Source organism: Leuciscus leuciscus (genome assembly GCF_965113295.1).
Source record: "Leuciscus leuciscus genome assembly, chromosome: 10".
NCBI classification, from domain to species: Eukaryota; Metazoa; Chordata; class Actinopteri; order Cypriniformes; family Leuciscidae; genus Leuciscus; species Leuciscus leuciscus.
Genome location: NC_138734.1, coordinates 31,434,526 through 31,455,955, shown reverse-complemented (window position 1 = coordinate 31,455,955; position 21,430 = coordinate 31,434,526). Strand labels below are relative to the sequence as shown.

The window sequence follows — 21,430 nt, the reverse complement described above, 5'->3', positions numbered from 1 at the left end:
TCACAATATCAGCATAATGAAAAGTTTCATATTATCATGTGTCGGAAGGACTTTCCAAGCTGTCCAAGACAGAAATAAATGCTGTCCGGGATTGTGCTCTAGATGTGGTGGTTGAACGTACAAATGAATATCATGATGGGTTTGAAGAAGGTAAAAGCGAAGAATTTGGAGGCCTGGTGCACAAAGGGGTCGTCTGGATTGTTCTGAGAGTCCACCTGCGTACCAAACGCAACACTGGCAATTACGTCCATTGTGAAGCAGCCGAAACACCTGCAAAAAAGACATGCATTGCATTATTAAAAGCTCATCACAATGTCTAAAAATATTAAGAAGAATAATGTGCTCACACACATATACAGTACTTATAGAAACTCATACTTGTGGATGTTGAAGCTGTTACCGGACTCAGCGTTGCTCTTCAGGTTTCTCAGTAATGTTTCTGTGGCCGTGTTGATGAGGGGAACCATCTGCAAAGATATCAGAATCAGTAAATACCACAAAACAAGAACAAACGATTTGGAAAAACACACAGAATAAATGTAGACTGCTGATTGTATAATTCCCTTTCCCCACATCTGTCCTGAAAAGCACATGGGAAATAGCCATGAGGCGAGTCCATTAACAGCTTTTGATTCCAGAGAGCATGGCCAATGGGAACAGGGCTCAATTTTACGATCTTAAGAAACAACTGATTAATATATTGATATATTTATTAAGAACCACAAAAGAGTTTAAAACTCCATTTGTAAATACTGTTGTGTATCTGTGACAGTACAGTGGTACAGTGATCTTAAGCGAAAAGTGCCATCAGGATTCCCACACTTTTTAGTCAACAACTTTATATGACTTTTCTATTATGCTTATAGACATTTGTGAGCTACTAAATGAGAATTTGCTCAATTCAAATCAGAATGATCATTAATGAATAATTTTGACCAATTTGTGAATTTGTGAAACTCAAAAGAGTTGATTTGCTCACAAATGTTTGTAAACAAAGTTTTATTCTACACAAGAGCAATATCTTGGAGAGACCAGAGATAATAATTTTTAATTAAAAAAGACAGTTCAAACTTCTGCATGAATCATTCACAACAAGATATATATATATATATAACATGCATTTACAAAATATATAGAGTGAATATTCATATTATGCCGACTTTCAAGATTTCATTTCCATGACTTTCCAAGCCTAGAAAACTAGAGAATTTTAGCTTGTCTGTATAGTATGATGCTGAACAAATACCATATTAATATACCATGGTATTTACATATATAGTGCGCTAAAGAACATCAAAGAATACCACGGTAAAATTTACCACGGTACAGCATCCGCAATAACATTTAAAATCTTTTTTAATTTAACACCTCCTAAAATATTTTCTTTTGCTTTCAAACTGTATTTCTTTTATAAGAGGCAGAAAGGAACCGACTACATAGCCTTGCCTGTTTGGTTTGGTCAATTCATTCATTAGCAGAGGACAAGAAATGACACAAAGGGCTCGAGACAGATTAAGGTACTCTGGATGCACTATTCTCAAAACTGCACTTCTTCATGCCTGCAATCTCTTCCTCTGTATCATGGGTGAGATGAGAGGTTGTCCACTCTCAGTGTTCGTTCAAGGCTATGGCTTTCCTCCCTGACACCCATGACTGCAGCCGTGATAAGCCAGCAGCTCATATACGAGACCTATTGATCCTGTCTGCTCAGGAGGAGAAAGCGAGAGAAAGAGATACAGGACTAGTCTGTATAAGAGGAAGGTAAGAAAGATAAAAGGAAGGAACAGGAGCATGCGAAAGGGAAAAAACACTATATATAAATATATAAAGGGTGCTCTGTTTCCAGATCTCCAGGACATTCTACTTCACAATGAAGCCAGCGATACCAATTCAGCATCCAATTACTCAGCCAAACCTGATTATCGTGCTGTTTCTCATCAATTTTGTCTTTAAGTTACCCTGGTAATAGACTACTTGGACTACACCAGCATGAATATCCATGCTAGTTTTGCCTGGCGAGTTAGGGCAGGTCGTACAGGTGAATTGGCAAGCAAAGCTGATCTAAATGGTTTTTTTTTTTTCTTCTTTCAGTGAAACTAATAGAACAAGATAGTTAAGCAGGCATCAGAGTGTCCTATGCTAGAAACCAGCAATCAAAACAATCGATTCCAATAGAGTTTGATATTAGCATATTGTTAAGCTAACGTTATAAGCATAAAAATAGATAACGCACAAAAATATCAGGTTAAATAGCACATTTTTTAATCCCTGCTAACCGATAAAGCAAGCTTAACCATCTTAAGGAGATAACTGTTTTGTAACATGGTAGGTTAAGCCAGTTAGCTGGTTTACTAGCGGGACTACCAGCTAGTCTATTTTTGAAAGAAATGAATATATTCTGAATCAAACTGATCATGAGTTTTTACCCAAAATATTAGGCAGCACAACTGTTTTCAAAAATGATAGTAAGAAATGTTTTTTGAGCATCAATTCAGCATATTAGAATCAGGTTTCCCACACCTTGGTTAATTTCAAATTCAAGGACCTTTCAAGGACTTTCCAGGTCCAATACCCTCAAATTCAAGGACTTAATGTGGGGACACCTTTCAAGAGAGAGCAAGGTTACATCGTTTCAGCCTATTTTTGCAATGTTTCATGGTGTGTCTGTGAAACGTTGAGGTTCCATCGTAGTAGTTTCGTGCGCGCGTGAACGTCATGGCAACGTACAACACAAAGTATCTCATGCGGGAAACACTTAACGTAACGCGTAAATGCACGTAACTAACGTAAATCAAGCAAGCTAGTATGCATAGGCCACGAAGTGTTGGTGAAATAACACATTAGCAGACCGGAGGGAATAATATAGATATTTTTTTCCAGGAAACTTCTTGCACAAAATAAATTCAAGCAATTTCAAGGACCTGTATCTATGTATGTACACTATTACTATGTTAATGTTTTTGATCAAATAAATGCAGCCTTGAGCATTGAGAGGCTTATTTCAAAAACATTTGAATTGTCATGTACATGTGATGCTGTCTAAAGATTTCCAACCTTTTGGAACAGTCTTCATTTCATGACCACATACGATCCCTTAAAGTGCAATCTATGGGCTGCTCACTATTAAGCCTCAAAACAGATCTTAAATGACTTCCAGTCTCGATTTTCCCATTTATTTGGGATTTCCAGCATTTAGACTACAAAGTATTCAGTTCCTTGAAGTCCCACAAATGCAACTAAATTGTGTCTATATAGTCTAAGCAAAAGCTTTGTTATCCAACACATTTTGTATTCACCTGTGGTCAAGTTATCTGTTTTACTAGAACAAATTACATCTCAGTGAAGCCTTACTTGGTGGTAAATAAGATGAATAGGTGTGTGCGCGTGCATGCATGTGTGTGTTTGTTGATGCATATTGACTCCGTGCAGGCAGGCAGATGAAGACGACTGGAAAGGCTGATGGAGAATGACAGGAGAGGTGTCTACTGTCTCTTTCTACCGCTACACCGCAGCTAATGAAAATCAATACAGGCAGCAAGTGCATGCCTACACTTTTGCACACACACACACACTCACAACTTGGAGCTCAGTTATACATTAAACATTCAGGAAAGCTTTTGGTCCCAGTTTTATTACACATAAAATCTTCCGCCAGATGCAGCTAATATTTAACAGTGGAAGGTCTCGATACTGTGGGTTTTAAAATGCAAACATTATGGCTCTGTTTACTGTAATTAAGTTAATGGACATGCTTTAAGACGGAGCTCTGAGATTTGGATTAAAGCAGATTGTAAAGAAGGTTACGAGCTCATTAGAAGTTTGTGTCTTTGCACTGTGCAGTATTTCTCTCTCACACTGTGATAGAAAGAGAGGATAGAGAGTGATGCGTGCGGATTTCTCCTGAATGATGCCACACCATGCTGAATTTAGCTTGGGTGAATGTCACTCCACTGTGACGGATATCTGTGTGTATGAGAGCAAGTGAGACAATGAGAACAATCACTGTTTTCTCCTCTCACAGAAGTACACACCTCTGACATTCCTGATGGACCATTTCAGCTGGAGGAGGGAAATGACATCACTAATGCATACTGGTTCATAGGTAGATCTATACATACATTTTGCAATGCAATTTTCTTTTCAATCAATGCAATAACATTTTAATGAAAGATTGTTAGTAAAATTCTTTTGGTACCCACTACACTCAAATGTACGTTTCTCCTGATCAAAATAAAAATGTTGATCAAAGGCAAATGTTTAAATTCAAAACTTTTAAACAGAACATTTGAATAATAATTGATATTTATGATACCTCATGCCGTTAGTTGAGAGAAGCCCAGAGTGTGCAGAGCTGTGAAGAGCTGTGATCTAGACAAAGGTCTTTTATTGTTTTTTGGTAATTTTTTGGTCACTAAATTATTCCCGTCCCAGATAGCATAGGTAACGTCTCTAAGATGTCTGCTAAAGAGCGCTTAATCTGGAAAACATCTGTTGTGTACAAATATCTGATAAACATCTTATAAAAAGCAGTTTTACATACATTCTAAATCATAAACATCTAAAGACATTTTCTAAATGTCTATTTAACATCTGACAGGAAATGTCTTAGAGACATTGCAGATGAGCAAACGCAAAAAAATACATCTTGCAGATGTAAATGCAGACATCAAGTATAAGTCTCCGTGATGTACTGTATGTGTGCGATCAGGGATACTTACATTTGTTATAGTTTTGATGACTTTACTATTAGGATATTCTATTATGTGTAAAATAGTCAAATAAGAAAATAAGTGTGTCCAAATTTATTTTACATAGAAATCTTTTGTAACATTAATGATGTCTTTAATGTAATTTGTGATCAATTGAATGTATTCTTTTCTTGCTAAATAAAAGTATTAATTTCTTTAAAAAAAAAATCTTACTGACCCCAAACTTTTAAATGGTAGTGTACACACATGCAGACACGTATAATGTCTTTCTATGCGTGTACTACGTGTGTGTAATTTTTTAAGAAAAGCTCTTGTGGATACAAAAAGAAACATGGTTGAATTACATTGCAGAAAAAATGTATTTTTGGCCATGATTGCACAAGTACATCCCAAAAGTTTTTCTTTCTTTATTAGGAGATGAAATCATCTGAAATTCTTGGCAAGGCTTAAAGAAGAGAAAAACTTACAGGGTCAGTTTCCAAGACACAGATTACACCCCAGACTACAAGATGTTTTCAGTGGAGCAATCAACATTGACAACATAATTTAAAGCAGGACTCGTTTAATCTGTGACTTATTAATCCTATTCAATCATTCGGCTCGTAAATGAACAATGAGTCAGTCACATGAGACACAGTTGAACGATTGAGAATCGATCCTGTTCTATGATGTAAGATGTGATGGCTGGCGCTTCAAAACATGTTAGCAAGAGGACAAACAGCAATTAACTGCTGTCATCCAAGACCTCCTGATCACAACTCTCATATGTCTAGCCACTCATACATTTTCAGCAGACAACTTCATGTTGTTTTCTTGATCTCAATGATGTCATGTGAATTAAATCGACTGTGCTTTTCTCCTCTCAAAGAGTAAATCGCTAAACTCATTTTTCAGAGTTTGAGACCTCATCTTTCTCTCATCTGTCTTTTCCTCTTGACTACCACACCTCTTTCCTTCCTATTCACTTTCTTCTGCCTTCCTCTGTTTTATTTAATCAGAAAAGAGTGCATGTAAAGTGCAAGGCTGTTGAAGAGGAAAACACACTGATTTGCTCTCTCTCACATGTGAGATACAAAAAAGATGAATGTCAAACTCTCTTAGTTCTCAGTTCCAATCTCTCACTGTGGGAAAACCGATAGTCTAGTATCATGTCCAGTGTGTGAGTCCAGGCGCTGCTCCACCAAAATGCTTAAAAAGGTAATGACAAACATTGTGCAAATAGGCTCCACCAAAATTACACATTGTGAAAGCAGCCTGATACGGTCTCCATTAACAACAAATCTCCAGTGACACAGAACAGGATAAGAGACTGAGAAAACACACAGGCTTGTTAAAGGGGTGGTTGATTATGATTTCACTTTTCTAACTTTAGTTAGTGTGTAATGTTGCTGTTTGAGCATAAACAACATCTGCAAAGTTACAACGCTCAAAGTTCAAAGCAAAGGGAGATATTTGCTTTTAAAGAAATCGCTTTTTAAAGACTACAACAAACGGCTGGTAGGGACAACACAACATTCCTCCCGGGTTAGTGACATCACCAACCCTAAATTTACATAAACTCCTCCCCCGGAACACGATTTACAGATTATCAAGACAGAATATGCTAATCTAGCCTGGCTAACGTCAGACCTCGTCTCATTGAGACGTGGTCTGGGAACCGAAAAATTAATTTTTTGTATTTGAGGCGTGGTTTACGAATGCCCAGAGATGTTTATTGGGCGCTACAAATTTCTATCAAATGCGCCTGTATGTAGCTCATAGCCAATCGTTTCAATTATACCAGATGACGTATGTAGAGCGACAGAAATTCGACGAGGAAGAAGACGATGGGTCAGAGATTTGTGTGTACACGATGGCGTTCAACAACTTAGAACACTAAGGCTGCATCGAAAGGTAACTTCGCGTCTGCTGCCATGTTGGATCCATAGATATAAACAAACTGCTTCAGTGTGTCGCATAGACGTCGTCATCGTCTTGCTGCTCCCTCCCCGTTCTGTGATTGGTCCCCTCGCTGAGGCGAAAATCTGGTCCATGGAATCCAGGCTGCCTAGCAGCGTGAATAAAATCGCGCTGCGCGCAAGGCCGCATGGGGAAACCCAAGCTAATGCTAATCAATGACTAGAAGATAACTACACATCCGCTACATAAATTCATCACCTAACCATTCAGAAACGTCCTGTTGCATTCTACATGTTATAACTTCTTCTTGGGTCTCTCCATCATTGTTTGACTCTGGTTTGAACATAAAAGGCTAAAAGTTTTTGAAATTTTCAGAGCATGTCTGTGTGAGTGCAAGCTGTTGAAGCTCCGCCCTCTGTGCCGGGAGCAGCAGCTCATTTGCATTTAAAGGAACACATACTAAATGGTGCGTTTTTGCTCACCCTCAAAAAGTGACAATTTTAACATGCTATATAAAAATATCTGTGGGGTATTTTGAGCTAAAACTTCACATACACACTCTTGTGAAAAGGGCATTATACCACCCCTTTAAAGCGAATGCAATGATTGGACGAACATTTTATGGTTATACAACTTCCACAGACGAAACAAATCACCTACCCAGCCTTTAAGATTCTCAGATGAGGTTTACTGAGATATTTCAACATGTTCCTTGATCAACACATCAACCATTAAATTTTAAAAAAGGGGAAAAGACCTGAAACATATATGAGCTCACTCCCAATGTCATGTAAACTTCAAACTACACACGTTTATGTGTGACCTTGTGAACTTATCTGCATTCTGCACATCTTATGATGATCATTTAAATCTTTTGCAACTTTAAAAAACTATTTTAATGGCTGTTATGGAAATATGAGATCCACTACAGGTCCAAGATTTTGTTCCAGCCTGCTCCAACAGAGCTGCACTTGATTTATAAACTCAAAGCCATAAAATGTGATTGCATAATAAGAACAATTACTTTTTCGAACAGCTTTAATGTTTGTTTAGCACGTTTAGAAAGCTTACCTCTTTCATCTTGGCAGCACTGAAGGTCGGTGTGAGGATGCTGCGCACTCGTTTCCATTGTTCGTCCCTCAGCATGATCAGACTGTCGCTCATGGGTTTAGTGATGCCCCTGGTCGCCTGCATCGAGAACACAGCTGAGGTTTGTACACTTCAAATGTCTCAAAAGGACATGTTTATATAAGGACTAGATTAGGGCTAAACCTAAAGCATGCCAGCGGTTTGTCATTTAACATTTATAATTTACCTTTAAATGAACCCAGTATTGTGTAGTAGGCATAGTTAGCAGTAGAAATTATCAGGCCCAAAACAGCTACAGTATGTGCAAACACTAAGTTACGCAAAAACTTAAACCTATGCAACATTGATTTCACGCATCGAGGATTTGAAACATGCATTTCATAACACAACACAAGTATGCTGCATTATTAGTTTCGCCACAAGAGGTGCTACAGCAGGCCTTAGCATTAGTCTTCAGGTGAGGTCTCATTTAAGAAAATATAACCAGCTGCACAACTGTAGCGCCAGCAGTTTCAGGCCAGCAGCCACAGGATGGAAGTGAGGGGCGGAGCTTATACAGTCTTAATAGAGCTGCGCTACAGATAATTTTCATTTATTAAAGATGAGGTATTTTCACATGGATTTTGATCGAATGATGGATATCTACAATATTTGCATTAGCATGCATTAGCAAGTGATTTCAAATGTGGACATATAGTGGAGTATATAGCTAGCTGCAATTTGAAGATAAATTAAGTACCGAGATTTATTTCTGCCATAGTTATGCAAGAATGCACCTTAGATGTATACTACACAATGGGACACACATCTGCAATAAGTGTTCGCATCTAAATTTCCAAACTAGCATAGAGGACAGCAAAGTGTAAAGGCCTTTCTCAGACTCATCTTGACAATGCTACATAAGTCTCGGATTCATTAAAACTACTGTTGTACACTGAGTTGGCTACATACTGTAGGTTGTTGGCCTGAAAGGTAGTTCTGTAACTAAGGCCAGGTGGCAGAGCTTTCTACTGGGCCGACCTTGAGTTTGTGTGTTCATGTGTGTGTTTGGAGGTAGATATTTGTGCTAACGGCTGCCAAGTGTGCCAACACAAATTTGTTTTTGTTTTTTGGTACCATGGCAATCTACTTTATGAGTTTTCTCCCGTGTAGGTTGTAGATGTACAAAAACAGGTCAAGAGGTAGTTGATAAGCCCCAGTGCTGCACATGGCCTCAGTATTGATCTGGCCCTGCCATAATCGTTTACCCAGCAGGCTCAGCTCTAGCAGCAAGGCCATCTCATGACCTTTGACTCTGCTTTGATACATAAGTCATGTGATCATTAGTTTTTGACCTCCCTGGACTAACTGAGTTTAAGGCTCTGAAGCCTTTTTATCAATACCTTACCATTCAGCATTGATTCATACACACAAAATACACACCTACATACAGTAAATCCCATGGATTGCAGGAAAAAGTACAAGAAATACATCGAACCGAACTTGTCATGAATTTAGCTGATTCTATCATTTATGGGAGATGCTACAGTATGTGTATCTGTGATAAAAAATGTATCATGTTGTGGACAAACAATCGCTGAGTTATGTGATAATATCACTCAGGAATTGATGGTGCCATTGCCACTAATGTGGCCTAAATGGGACCAAAAATATTGTATAACGAGTTTTGAGCAGACTTTTTATATGTAGAAAACTCTGACTTCTAGATGATACATGAGTTGCGATGCGAAAAAAATTTGATGTGAAACTTGTCGGCAAACAAGTGCATTGTAAATAGTAATGGATGATTTTGCAAAGTTTTTTTAATTTTCCAAGCTACTTTTAGAATATTAAGTCACTATACTTGAATTAGCTTATATTATACAAATGTAGATGTAATCACTCATCTTTTACAGTTTGTTTAATGCTAAATAAATGTTAGATACCATGCATAAATAAGTATAGAAATGAAAATGATATAAACTCATTTCATAAAAGAATGATAAACACATTTGTTTGATTACGAAATGGCCATTTCAGAATGCATGTGTGAATAAAACTTGCAAAGTTACAAGCGAATGTAAATTCATGTTCTTGTGTACCCGCACTACCCGGCAAAAAAAATCATAGTTTTAATGAATTTTTATTTCTTATTTACCCATTAAAATATCCTTAAAATGTATAGAAGTAACACTGCATAAGATATTACGACAATATCTCTTTAAAATAAGTGTCCCCCCAATTGTTTTAAGTTTAAACAATTAAAAAGAACAAGTAAAAAAATCTGCCAGTCCAAAAAGAGAAAATACAATTATATCAGTGTTATTTTTATATACTATTATTGTATTTTATTATAGTATTATAGATTTTTTTATATATTTTAATTTTAGTTTAAGTTTTAGTATTTTTTTTATGATATGATTATTTTATTTCTGTTAGGTGCCAAGGCAACATTTGATCTAATATTTATATTTTATGTACTATAAGTATATATACTACTGTATAAGTAGGCCTTATTTCTATGAAGATTATTTTTAATAGTTTTAGGTTTAATTAACAATAACAACAATCTATGAAAACAAGTCTTAATATCATCTGAAGTACATTTGTACATTTGTGTTTAAGAATTTGATATTTTTGTACTGAAAAGAAAGTCAAAAGATACTAATTAAAAACTCATTTAGAACTCATTATTGCAGTGTAGATTCAGGCCTAATAATACAGCTTGAGATGAATTGCTGAGTTGGAGTGTTTGTGAGATATTAGTTTGTAAATGTAATGCCACTCACCATTCTGTTGGGGAACTTATTGAATTCCTTCACCATCACCTGTCTCAGCATATCCGGGTCTGCTATGATCACTATAGGCCGCCGGGCTATATAATAACTGACACACACATACAGTAAACAAACAAGATGAAATGAATAAATAACAGTACACCAGCCAAATTTCAGGGGAATAGCAGGAGACAAAAGAACAAAGGACGGATACACACACACACACACACACACTCATTCACAGATAAAGTAGCACATCTGTGGCTGTAGACCCCGCAGACACCATCTTGCCTGTCATATCACTGACGGGGTACAGACACATCATGTGTGTGTGTGTGTGTGTGTGTGTGTGTGTCAAGGTCAGCTCAGTAAAGAGAAATTTGATGAGACTGCTGGGTAGTTCCTTTTTTTGTAGTCACGCATGGCAGCTTTCACTGCTGAGATGTGGCGAGGTTGTACCGTCAACGCTGTGAAATGGAGGATTGCGAGCATGTGTGCCCTTGCATGTGCCAGCATGAGAGACCACATACCTCCAAAAGACAAAATTATTTTTTCCGAGAATCAATGTCACAGGAAATAGCAGAAACAATAGTCGATAATTAAACGCACTGATAATTGAATATGAAAGCTTTTTTGGCAAATATCTGAAGCCATCAATCTAGTTCATTCAAGCTTTTGGAAGCTTCCTTTTTTTATCCCAGCAGAAGGATACGCTTAGGTTTATTACAGTGTCCAGTGGCTGTAAAGCACATTTAAGCTCAGCTGGGACTCCGCTGGAGGCAAACGCAGCAGAGACGGATCACTCTTATCATTTACTGCACTCTCCTTTTTGTGTGTGGTGTCAGTTTGGTAAGTAAAACTCAGAGTAGAGCGGATAGGCTCTTCATATCATCTTCTAATAATGAAGCTGACATTGGCAGTCCACATGGCTCTAGGAGCAGGATGAGTTTAATTAAGCTTGCAGCTAAGTGACCTATAAAACACTGATCTCATTAGTATGTTTTGGTTTATCTATGCATCTGCGCCCGCGGTCTGTTCGCAAACCGAAGAGCTGCGTGGAAAAAGTCTCTCACGTGCAACACAGGCTGATATATACAAGATAGACTGAAATGTTGTTCACATAAAAAAGATCATCATTACTGTCCTGTTTTTCCAGTAAAAATATAAGTCGATAACACTTTACAATAGGATTAATTACAGTCCTGTACTGAGCTGGATGACGTCATCACTGCTTTCTCCAGAGCTGCTTTATAGATTAACTGAACTCATTCCATAATTGATGAACTTTACACAGTTATTGAACCAAACTGGATCAACACTTAACTGATTTCAACTGAATAATGGCTGTTTACTATTCTTTTTTAGAGCTGCTTTACAGCTAAATTGAATTCTGTTTGCATCACTGAATCATTATTTTCCTGTTTGCCACTCTAAAGCTGCTTTGAATAAAGCACTATAGAAATATAGGTGACTTGACTAGTTAACTTGATCAATACCTAACGAAACTAAGCTAACAAAACAATACTACAGCATTTATTTTTATTATTTATTCATTTATTATTTTACATAGTACATTTTTAAAATGTTAAATTATAGCAATCACCATTAGTTTGTGTTATGTACAAACATAAATTAACAATTGAACTATATTTATAATTTAACATTATTTATGCTAGATAATATATGCTGTAGAATTTTTTTTATTGTTAGTTCATGAGACCTAAAAAAAAAAATTTATTCTGTAAGTCATAATGACTTAACATCTCGTAGTAATGAAAATGTATCATAATGATGACTTATGAGTTGTTTATAACAAGAAAGTTTTATATTTCATTATGTGAAATATTTGAATAATTATGAAAAAGTATCTTATTATTATGAAAAACCAAGTCACTATAAGAAAGTGTATTATTATTATGAGATACTAAGTCGTTATGAGGAAGTTTCTCTTTATGAGGTATTAAAATATTCAGAAAAAAATTCATTATGATCAACTCATTATGATTTATCATTTATCATCATTATGATATAGCATGTCATCATAATGAGAAATTCTCTTAATATGAGATGCCAAGTCATTAAGAAAAAGTTATTATTAATATTATTATGAGAAAGTTTCTCATTATGAGAAAATAATTTGGGTTAATGTTAAGTCATAGTAAAATTGATCAATCTTATATGATAGAGTAAGTCATTATTATAATTTTTTTTCTAAACTGTGAATCATTATTTCTAAACTGTGACGAAACAGGCTTCCATAATAATATAGTGTAGATGACAATTTTCGTATTAAGTATCTTGACAGTAATTTTTTGTAGACTCAACAATATGTAGTTTCCTCAAAGTATTTAGATGCTTAATTCACACCTAAAAAGGTCTGAGGGCCCTATTTTAACGGTCTGAAATGCAAGTATCAAACGCAAAACGCAAGTAACTTTGTGGGCGGATCTTGGGCGCTGTTGCTATTATACCGGCGGGATAAATGACTCTTGCGCCCGGCGCAAATCTAAAATGGGTTGGTCTGAAGTAGCTTCATTATTCATAGGTGTGGTTTGGGCATAACGTGAAATAAACCAATCAGAGCGTCATCTCACATTCCCTTTAAGAGCAGGCACGCTTGTTCCATGGCGGATTCCTATTATAACGGCGGATTTGCCAGGCGCACGCCACGAGCGCTTCACAGCCGAGGAGACTGACGTTCTCGTCAGACCCGTAAAACACAGAGAAGTGACATTGGGGATGGGAGAAACCCACCCAAATTTGCTTCGGTTAAACAGGCGTATGATAATTTGGGTAAATGTGTAAGCTAGATTTATGCCTATTTTTTCACATCTTCATGGACACAACAATGATTTTGTGTGTTAATATTTTCCTTGTAATAATGTAGCCTATGATTTTCAAAAATGAAAACTGCTGCTTCTGTGTAGATGAGAGAATCAAAGTGTATGCGCACATGCGCAACGCGCCACTGACTTTAGACTAGGTTTTTCCTAACCTGGTTAAAACCAGACCATTCTCAGTAGTAACTGAGTTATGGTCTGGCAAAGCTTCATTAATAACTCATTTCCAAAGGGGCGTCACCAACGGATGTCGCTCAAATGCCTCTGGGCACAATTGGATAGACCTAAAACCAATCAGAGCGATCGTCATCGTGTAAAGCCATATGCTGCGTCCCAATTCGCCTAAGTTACACTACGCCATAAAAGTATGTACTCTTTTTGTGAAGAAAAGGTATTTACTTTTGAATGTGTAGCAAAAAAGTAGGCAAGCTTTGGGACATACTACTTCGTCATCTTTATCGGACGGATCTGTCGCGTGCATCCTGTCACGTAAACTGTCCTGTCAATCATCTTGTCACAGTTAAAATCCTCTATTAAATCTAATTTCATTTCCTACCGTTTCGGAGAGAAATGTAGTAGCACGTTCATCTGCCAGTGGGTCTTTCATGGAGACTGTCCTCATGTGTTTGCAATTTGAATATAATAATGCATTTAAAAGTTGCTGCGCTTCACCAACGGACGTCGCTCAAATGCCTCTGGGCGCAATTGGATAGACCTAAAACCAATCAGAGCGATCGTCATCGTGTAAAGCCCGCCCCAACGTTTCTGATTGGTGCCATGATTTAGAGGGATTAGAAATGGGCTTGAATGAGCTCTTTGCCAGACTACTTGCAGAGCAAATCTAAATTTGCCGGAAGTTGTCTGGGTTTTCCCAGGCTAGGTTTTTCCTGGTCAGTGGTGGAATTGTTTTCTAAACCTGCAAAATAGCATCAGGGAACGTTTGCACCGGAACACGCCTCCTCTTTTCGCTGAACCGCCCCCGGGAGCGCAAGTTCATTCCCTAATTTACCGACATGCGTCTGTGTCCAGTCAATTGCGCTGGGTGCAAGATAGGGCCCTGAATGTCACTGCATTATACTGTATAATACATGTCGACCATTGGAAAGCCCATATCAGTTGACCACTATACCAAAAAGTTTCTTTCAAAAACTCATGGATTCTGGTAAGAAGCAAACCATATCTGAAGGATATTTTTGGGTAGAGCAACATTTTTTCAAACCTTCCCCACATTTTAAGTCAAGCACTCCTGCAATGCGCCGAAACATCTGAACTTCGATGACTGATGTCTTGCACTTCGTGAACCGACAAGGGTTTTAAGGAGCATGCGGAGCACTGATATGTATTTCAAAGCCCTTTGATTTTGGTGAGCAGCTCAGCCTCTTCGATTACTCTAACTGAAAGATGTCGTAATGTCTCCTGACATATATCCACACGACTCCGAATTAGATCCCCTTTTCCGGTCCCGACACCCAATCCAGAACTCCCAGATCCCAATGAACACACACACACACACAAGCAGAAAAAAACAGTGTCATTCTGATTCTCTTCCCCTCCATTCTGCTCATATTAAACACAGGAAGCCCAGTGGCACTCGCTGCTTTGATCTCCCCGAGGAGAAGTCGGCCTCTCAGAAGCAGGCATATTAAAACACAATGTCTGGATCGGAATGGACTAAATTAGAGGACACTGGGTGCTCTGTTGAGTGGCTCATGCTGTCTGAATATGAATGACAGGACCGTGAACGAGGGCTTCATGTGTGATGGGTGTTATGCTGGTGCTTTTGTGTTAAAGTAATTCTATAAATATGGAAATGACTAGAGCAATCATGTAGGGCACTTTTCATCAGAAATATAATCAGAAAAAAATCATTTCTATTACACAGTGGGTAATGAGAAGTCATTCATGTTTCACTAGGCAAAACAAATAGGTTTCGCATATATGTGTTTATTAATGCCCTCGACAAAAGCTTTCCCAGATAAAAAAAAATGGTTTCTCTCAGACATGACGAATTCAATTAGTTTAATTTATATTTACCGATATTCATTTCATAGTTGCCTTAATAACAGTAAGAGTAAAATCCAGGGAGACTTACCCACAAATCCGTCCATACTTGTTTATGAGGTCAGTTTGTGCCTGAAAGAAACCCTGAGAAAGAGCAGAAAATCCACATATCAGTATGAAAACATATTAGAGAACATATGAATATTCAAGTCCCATTCTATATTGCTACATTAAATTATTTTTGTTACCATTACAGGTAACTTGTTTTTTTTTGTTTTCTTGTCAGTTTGCTTTGCAAATGTTCTGCAATAACACTAATAAAGTGAGTAAGAGAGACTTGCAAACTTGCATCTTTTTGTTCCCAGTAGGTGGGCACTTTTTTCAAGATTAGCATATTTGCAAACATTTGCACAGCTTTGTCATCATGTAGTTTAAAGTGATTATTTATTTCAGCTCTATCTTTTCTTGGATACCACTGTCTGTCTAATAAGACTAAGGCTGCGTCTGAAATCACATACTCTTTTGAGTAGGTACTTATTTTGAATAAGTAATAACTTTGCGACCGCTAAAATGTGTGTGTAGTACGAATTAAATCAAGCTGTCATTATCATGTGACCTACCAGAGTTAGTTGCTGTTGCGTCACTTCACTGCCATTCACAAATCCTCTCCCATGGACTCAAGGGATAGTAAAGTGTCCATCGTATACAAACTACAGAATCTTGTATCATCCGGATACATTTTTATGAGTACTATGACTTCAGACATACTTCCTTTGTCACATACTGTTTTTCGCCTACTATATGGTAGGAAAGTATACGATTTCAGATGCAGCCTAAGATGTAATTCTGTAGGTTAGGGCTGTCCAATCCTGGTCCAGGAAGGATACTGTCCTGCAGAGTTTAGCTCCAACCTCAATTAAACACACCTAAACCAGCAAATCAAAGTCACAAACTTCCAGGCAGGTGTGTTGAGGCAAGTTGGAGCTAAACTATGCAGGACAGTGGTGCTTCAGGAGCAAGTTTGGACACCCCTGCTATAGGTGATTACTGTATGAAGACAGGCACCACTGAGTGACTGCACTTATCTACCAATAGGTGTCAGTACAGAGCAGACACTGACTGCGCTTGGCTCTCTTCAGGTTTATGGGCTCTCTGAAGGTTTATTGAGGTCTACTGGGAATATTATCCTGAAATATCCATAACCATAACACAATAACAGGAATATTAGTATATCCTCATTCCGAATGGAAGAACATATTAAACTTTGCACATAAGGCTGCTGAGATTTTGCTGTGTTTATAGATGCTGGTGGGATATGGTTAAGAAGTTACGCAACAAAGCAAACAATGAACATAAAGTACTGACTGTTAAACGCACGCACGCACACACACACACACACACACACACACACACACACACACACACACACACACACACACACACACACACACACACACACACACACACACACACACACACACACACAAAGAGCACTAGTTTGGTATGCATGGCAGCCGGTGGCTCTGCTGTCTCTACTAATGAAGGAGTCAACAGTGCTGGCACCGAACCGCCTGCCCTCCCTTCTTCATCCCACCATTCCTGCAGTTTCCCTGGTGGGCATTAGGCAGAGACGTATGTGTGTGCGCGTGTTCCTCAGTGAGCATTAAGTGGGGTGTGCCCTTCCGTCCTGATGTCCTCTCCTTCAGCCTTTTATTACTGTTCTGTCATACGGAAAAGGCTGCGCGTGCATCTGGCAGTGCCGTAGTGAAGTTAAACAGGAGACCAGAGGCTCAATTCAAACAAATGAGCCACCCTTGCCTTTTGCTTCATTGGGGATTCATCTCGGAAGGATACGATCAATATCGCACGGGCCCGACTGAAGAGGACAGTCAGCGATCCCATTGGAATTCTCTTAAAAAGATTAGCCACTTTCAGTTGTTTTCTAGCACACTTATGACCTTGATCTCTGCGCAGGTCTGAACACCGCGCTGCTTCTCTTTGTCTCAGACGGTAATAATCTCTCATGTCACTCAGAGTCATGCAGGGAGGTATCAGTGTGTGTAAGAGAGAATGTGAAGGAAGGTGTGCTGGGATATGCACTTTTAAGGATAAACCCGTGAAAGACAGACAATTAGGCTAAAGTGGCCCTCTTCTATTCTATTCTATTCTCCCTGCGAACATTTAAAGGGATAAGTTACCCAAAAATAAATTCAGTCATCATTTACTCATCCTAATGTTGTTTCAAATCTGTATGACTTTGACTTTTTTCCGTAGAAAACAAAAAAAAATTTTGGCCATACATTGAAAGTCAGATTAGATTAGATTAGACAATGGGACCCTACTGACTTTCAAAATATCTTCTTTTGTATTTGTGTTCCACATTTACAAGTGGGCAAATCTGAAATAGATGATTCCAATAGATACTGGAGCGAAGTCTGTAGTCTCTGCAAGTGAGATTAGATTCCTTTATGAAGGCTTTGAACTCGTGTATTTTGTATGTCCAGAAGTAAAAGTAATTTATTTAAGGATATTACTCAAACAACAAAGCATGATCTAAAAATTCTGCCCAAATATCTACTTACTATGTGCCTCAAACAAAACTCTACATATCATTCAATGATTCAATGCCATGAACCTGGCAAACTTGTCAAATCCAGTAATTATTTCTTCCCCAAAAGCACTAAATGTAGCAAATCAGTTCCAAGATCTAAGAAACCTCTTCATGCAGACTATTGCTTATAAATTATGCAATCTTATTGGATCTTGCCATTTTTGCAATTGCTTACCAGTTTTGTGGGAAAAATGAATCAGACATTTATTTTTTACTGAGCATTTTGTCTCTCACTGACCTTTAGTATGAGAAACACTGTTGAAAGTGGATCGGACCGAGCACCAAAACACACTTGTAGCCAATCAGCAGTAAGGGGCGTGTACACTCATGAGGGGGGAGGTGTCTGTGCTGCATTGAGTGTTTGTGAATTTGGGGGCGGAACTATTGTTTTGGTGATTCCCTATAAGATTAATTCCCTATAAGACCTCTGTTGTGATTGGCTAACCTCTTTGCATTTGAAAAGTGTTCATCAGAACAGTCCAACTTGCTGATACTGTAAGGGTATTGATATGTACACTACCAGTCAAAAGTTTGGGGTCAATATGATTTTTTAAAAGAAATTAAAACTATTCAGCAAGGATGCATTAAAAGTGACATTTAAGACAATTATAATGTTACAAAAGATTTCTATTCCAAATAAATGCTGTCCTTTTGAACCTTCTATTCATCAAAGAATCCTGAAACAGCACAAAAAAATAAGTAACTGTTTCCAACATTGATAATAATAAGAAACGTTTTTTTGAACACCAAATCAATATATTAGAATGATTTCTGAAGGATCGTGTGACACTGAAGACTGGAGTAATGATGCTGAAAATTCAGCTTTGCCATCACATGAATAAATTACATTTCAAAACATATTAAAATAGAAAACTGTAATTTACTGAATACTATTTCAGAATATTACTGTGTTTTTTTTTTTAAATCAAATAAATGCAGCCTTGGTGAGCATACGAGACTTCTTTCAAAAACCTTTTTAAAAAAATCTAACTGACCACAAACATTTGAACTGTGGTATAACATGGATGGTCTTCTGTTAATATTTTTATAACCTTCAACAATTACCTGTTTTTGTATCTTAGCTTCAGCAAACAGACTTGACTCACTAGGGAGGCAGCTTTACGTTGTGAATATTAAAATCTGTGCCTACATACAGTACAATACAGTTCTTTTATTTCAAAATACCAAGACAAATCCTCTTTTCCGAAAAGGTCCCCTATGGATAAAGAGAAAGCAAGTAACTGCATGTGTGCTGGCGAGAGGGGGGGGATTGGAACTGCATCTGGGCTGTTTAGGATCTTAAATGGACCAAATCTCATGTCTGTGAGTGTTGTATTTGGTAATAGAGTGTGTCATGATAATGTGCTGCTGTGGGTTGCGAGAGACTCTGTCGTCTACTCTCTAAATGTGACTCAATCTGCCCTTGTATCCCAGACACTGCTCATCTCTGTACATCACATCCTGTTACCCATGATCCTCCCCCACACCCTTGCTTTTCTCTTTCTTTTATCCTTCAAATCATTCCAAATATATCATTATCGTTTCATCTCCTTATCTTCTGCCTCACATCTCCTTCTCACAAGACTGTAGCTATATTCGGGGTAAAGATTTGTCTTATGTGCCACTAGACATAACTGTTCAAAAGTGTGGCATTGGTAAGATTTAGTTTTTTAAAGACATTTTTTTATTTATTTAGTAAAGACACATTATATTGATTAAAAGTGACGGTAAATGCATTTATACAGTCTTTAATGTAATGTTTTTTAATTACTACGTAACATAAATAGATTTCTGTTACTTTGAACCTTCTATTAATGAAAGAATTCTGAAAAAATGTTTCCAAAAAATATTCAACATTGATAGTAATAGGCTAATAAGTGTATATTGAGCACCAAATCAGCATTTTATAATGATTTCTGAAGGATCATGTGACACTGAAGACTGGAGTAATTGCCATCACAGGAATAAAAACACATTAAAATAGAAAATAGTTATTTTAAATTGTGATAATATTTCACAATATTACTGTTTTACTGTATTTCTTGTATGGAAACTTCTTATACATTTTTTATTATAAAAAAATCAACCCCATGTACATGCATTACTCATAAATTAGAGTTAAACTGACTGTGTTACTCATCCATTAGTCTCCCATTTAGCCCACTGACCAGTCATAATGCGTTCACTTTGTACATAAGTACTGGAATCAGACTATTTCCAAAACTGGACTGATTCTGGGTGTAAGGTTAAACAGTTTTTTTCCACATTAGTCATCAATCCCAAACAGGGGCAGTTCTAGACCATTTTTAAAACTATAATCACTTATCTGAAAGATCGGGCCTGTATTGCTTCAAGAAAGTTTATAATTTGCACGTTTTTAAGCCTTATCGGTTTAAACATTCAAGTAATTTTAAGCCATTCAAGCGCAATACGCCGTGAAAGTAACTTAATTCGGTACTCGTGCACTGCAATAGATCGTTTCTGTGCACGCACACAGAAAGTAGCCTCTCGCAAGTACTGAACGGAGTTCTCTTTCGTGTCTTTTTGAGCAAATACACACAAAATTATGGCAAAATGCCCGTCTTGACGAATATCCACATACAACACATACGGTTATGTCTAAAGTGAACGAAAACAGTTAAGAAAATATCCGATGTGTCAATATAACAGTTATTAATTGTTAATTAATTACTTGTTAATAATAATGATATATGATAGAAAGACTGGTGTCATTATCTAATTTATAAAGTTTTTGTATTGACTTGGTACCAACCCATCCCCTACCAGTACTGGTAGGGTACGTTTGACTTACTATATAGTAATATAGTGGTGCCAATTCACAAAGAGGCACCACTTAAGCAATGATCTCTTGCTACACTTTCTCACTATGGGCTGAGTCTCCCTGAAGATCAAATCCTAGAACCGCCCCTGATCCCAAATACTGACTAAAGGCCAATTTATACTTCTGCGTCGGGTGCGCGTAGAAGGTACGGCGTAGCATACGCATTGACGTGTACCATACGTCGTACCCTTCGCCGTACCCTGACGCGCACCTCCTCAAAAATGTAACTACGCGTCGCGGCGACGCGGACCGCAAGATCTGTGATTGGTCGGCTGGATAGCATCGCGTTTCCTCCTACGCATTTCCGGAATGATCTTCTGCACTCTGCACCGCCCGCCCGCCATTTTTAAATTCCGAAGATCAGTGAAGAGCCATGGAAATAGACCAAGTGACCGAGAGATTGCTTGAAGAAGTGCGGAAATACAGCCATCTGTATGACTCCTTCAGTCGCCATTGCTCGTAGAAACCTAAACTCAAAACAGCCGCGAGGAATGTAAACACAGTGGAACATTAAAACCCACCCGCGCCAACTAGCGTTTCGGCGGTGTAACTGCAGAGCAACACAGACATTCGCAGAAGTATAAATGCTCACGACGGCGTCGCCTACGTGCGTAGCCTACGACGTACACTACGGCGTACACTCGACGCAGAAGTATAAATTGGCCTTACGGCGTACACTCGAC

General features: G+C 37.9%; 1 protein-coding gene and 1 long non-coding RNA gene across 2 annotated transcripts in view; one reads left to right on the top strand and one right to left on the bottom strand.

Moving 5' to 3' along the window:
- The window catches only part of LOC309508267, a 224,346-nt gene that overhangs the window by 19,281 nt on the left and 183,635 nt on the right, over positions 1–21,430 (top strand). The window lies entirely within an intron of this gene.
- Positions 1–21,430, bottom strand: part of tbxas1 (thromboxane A synthase 1 (platelet)) — a 69,976-nt gene that overhangs the window by 20,074 nt on the left and 28,472 nt on the right. Inside the window, exons 3-7 of the mRNA XM_082182795.1 lie at positions 15,386–15,438; positions 10,466–10,562; positions 7,680–7,796; positions 379–467; positions 122–270 (exon numbers count right to left, since the gene is read on the bottom strand). Coding sequence (XP_082038921.1) covers positions 122–270; positions 379–467; positions 7,680–7,796; positions 10,466–10,562; positions 15,386–15,438 — 505 coding nt within the window. The remainder of the gene's footprint in view (positions 1–121; positions 271–378; positions 468–7,679; positions 7,797–10,465; positions 10,563–15,385; positions 15,439–21,430) is intronic.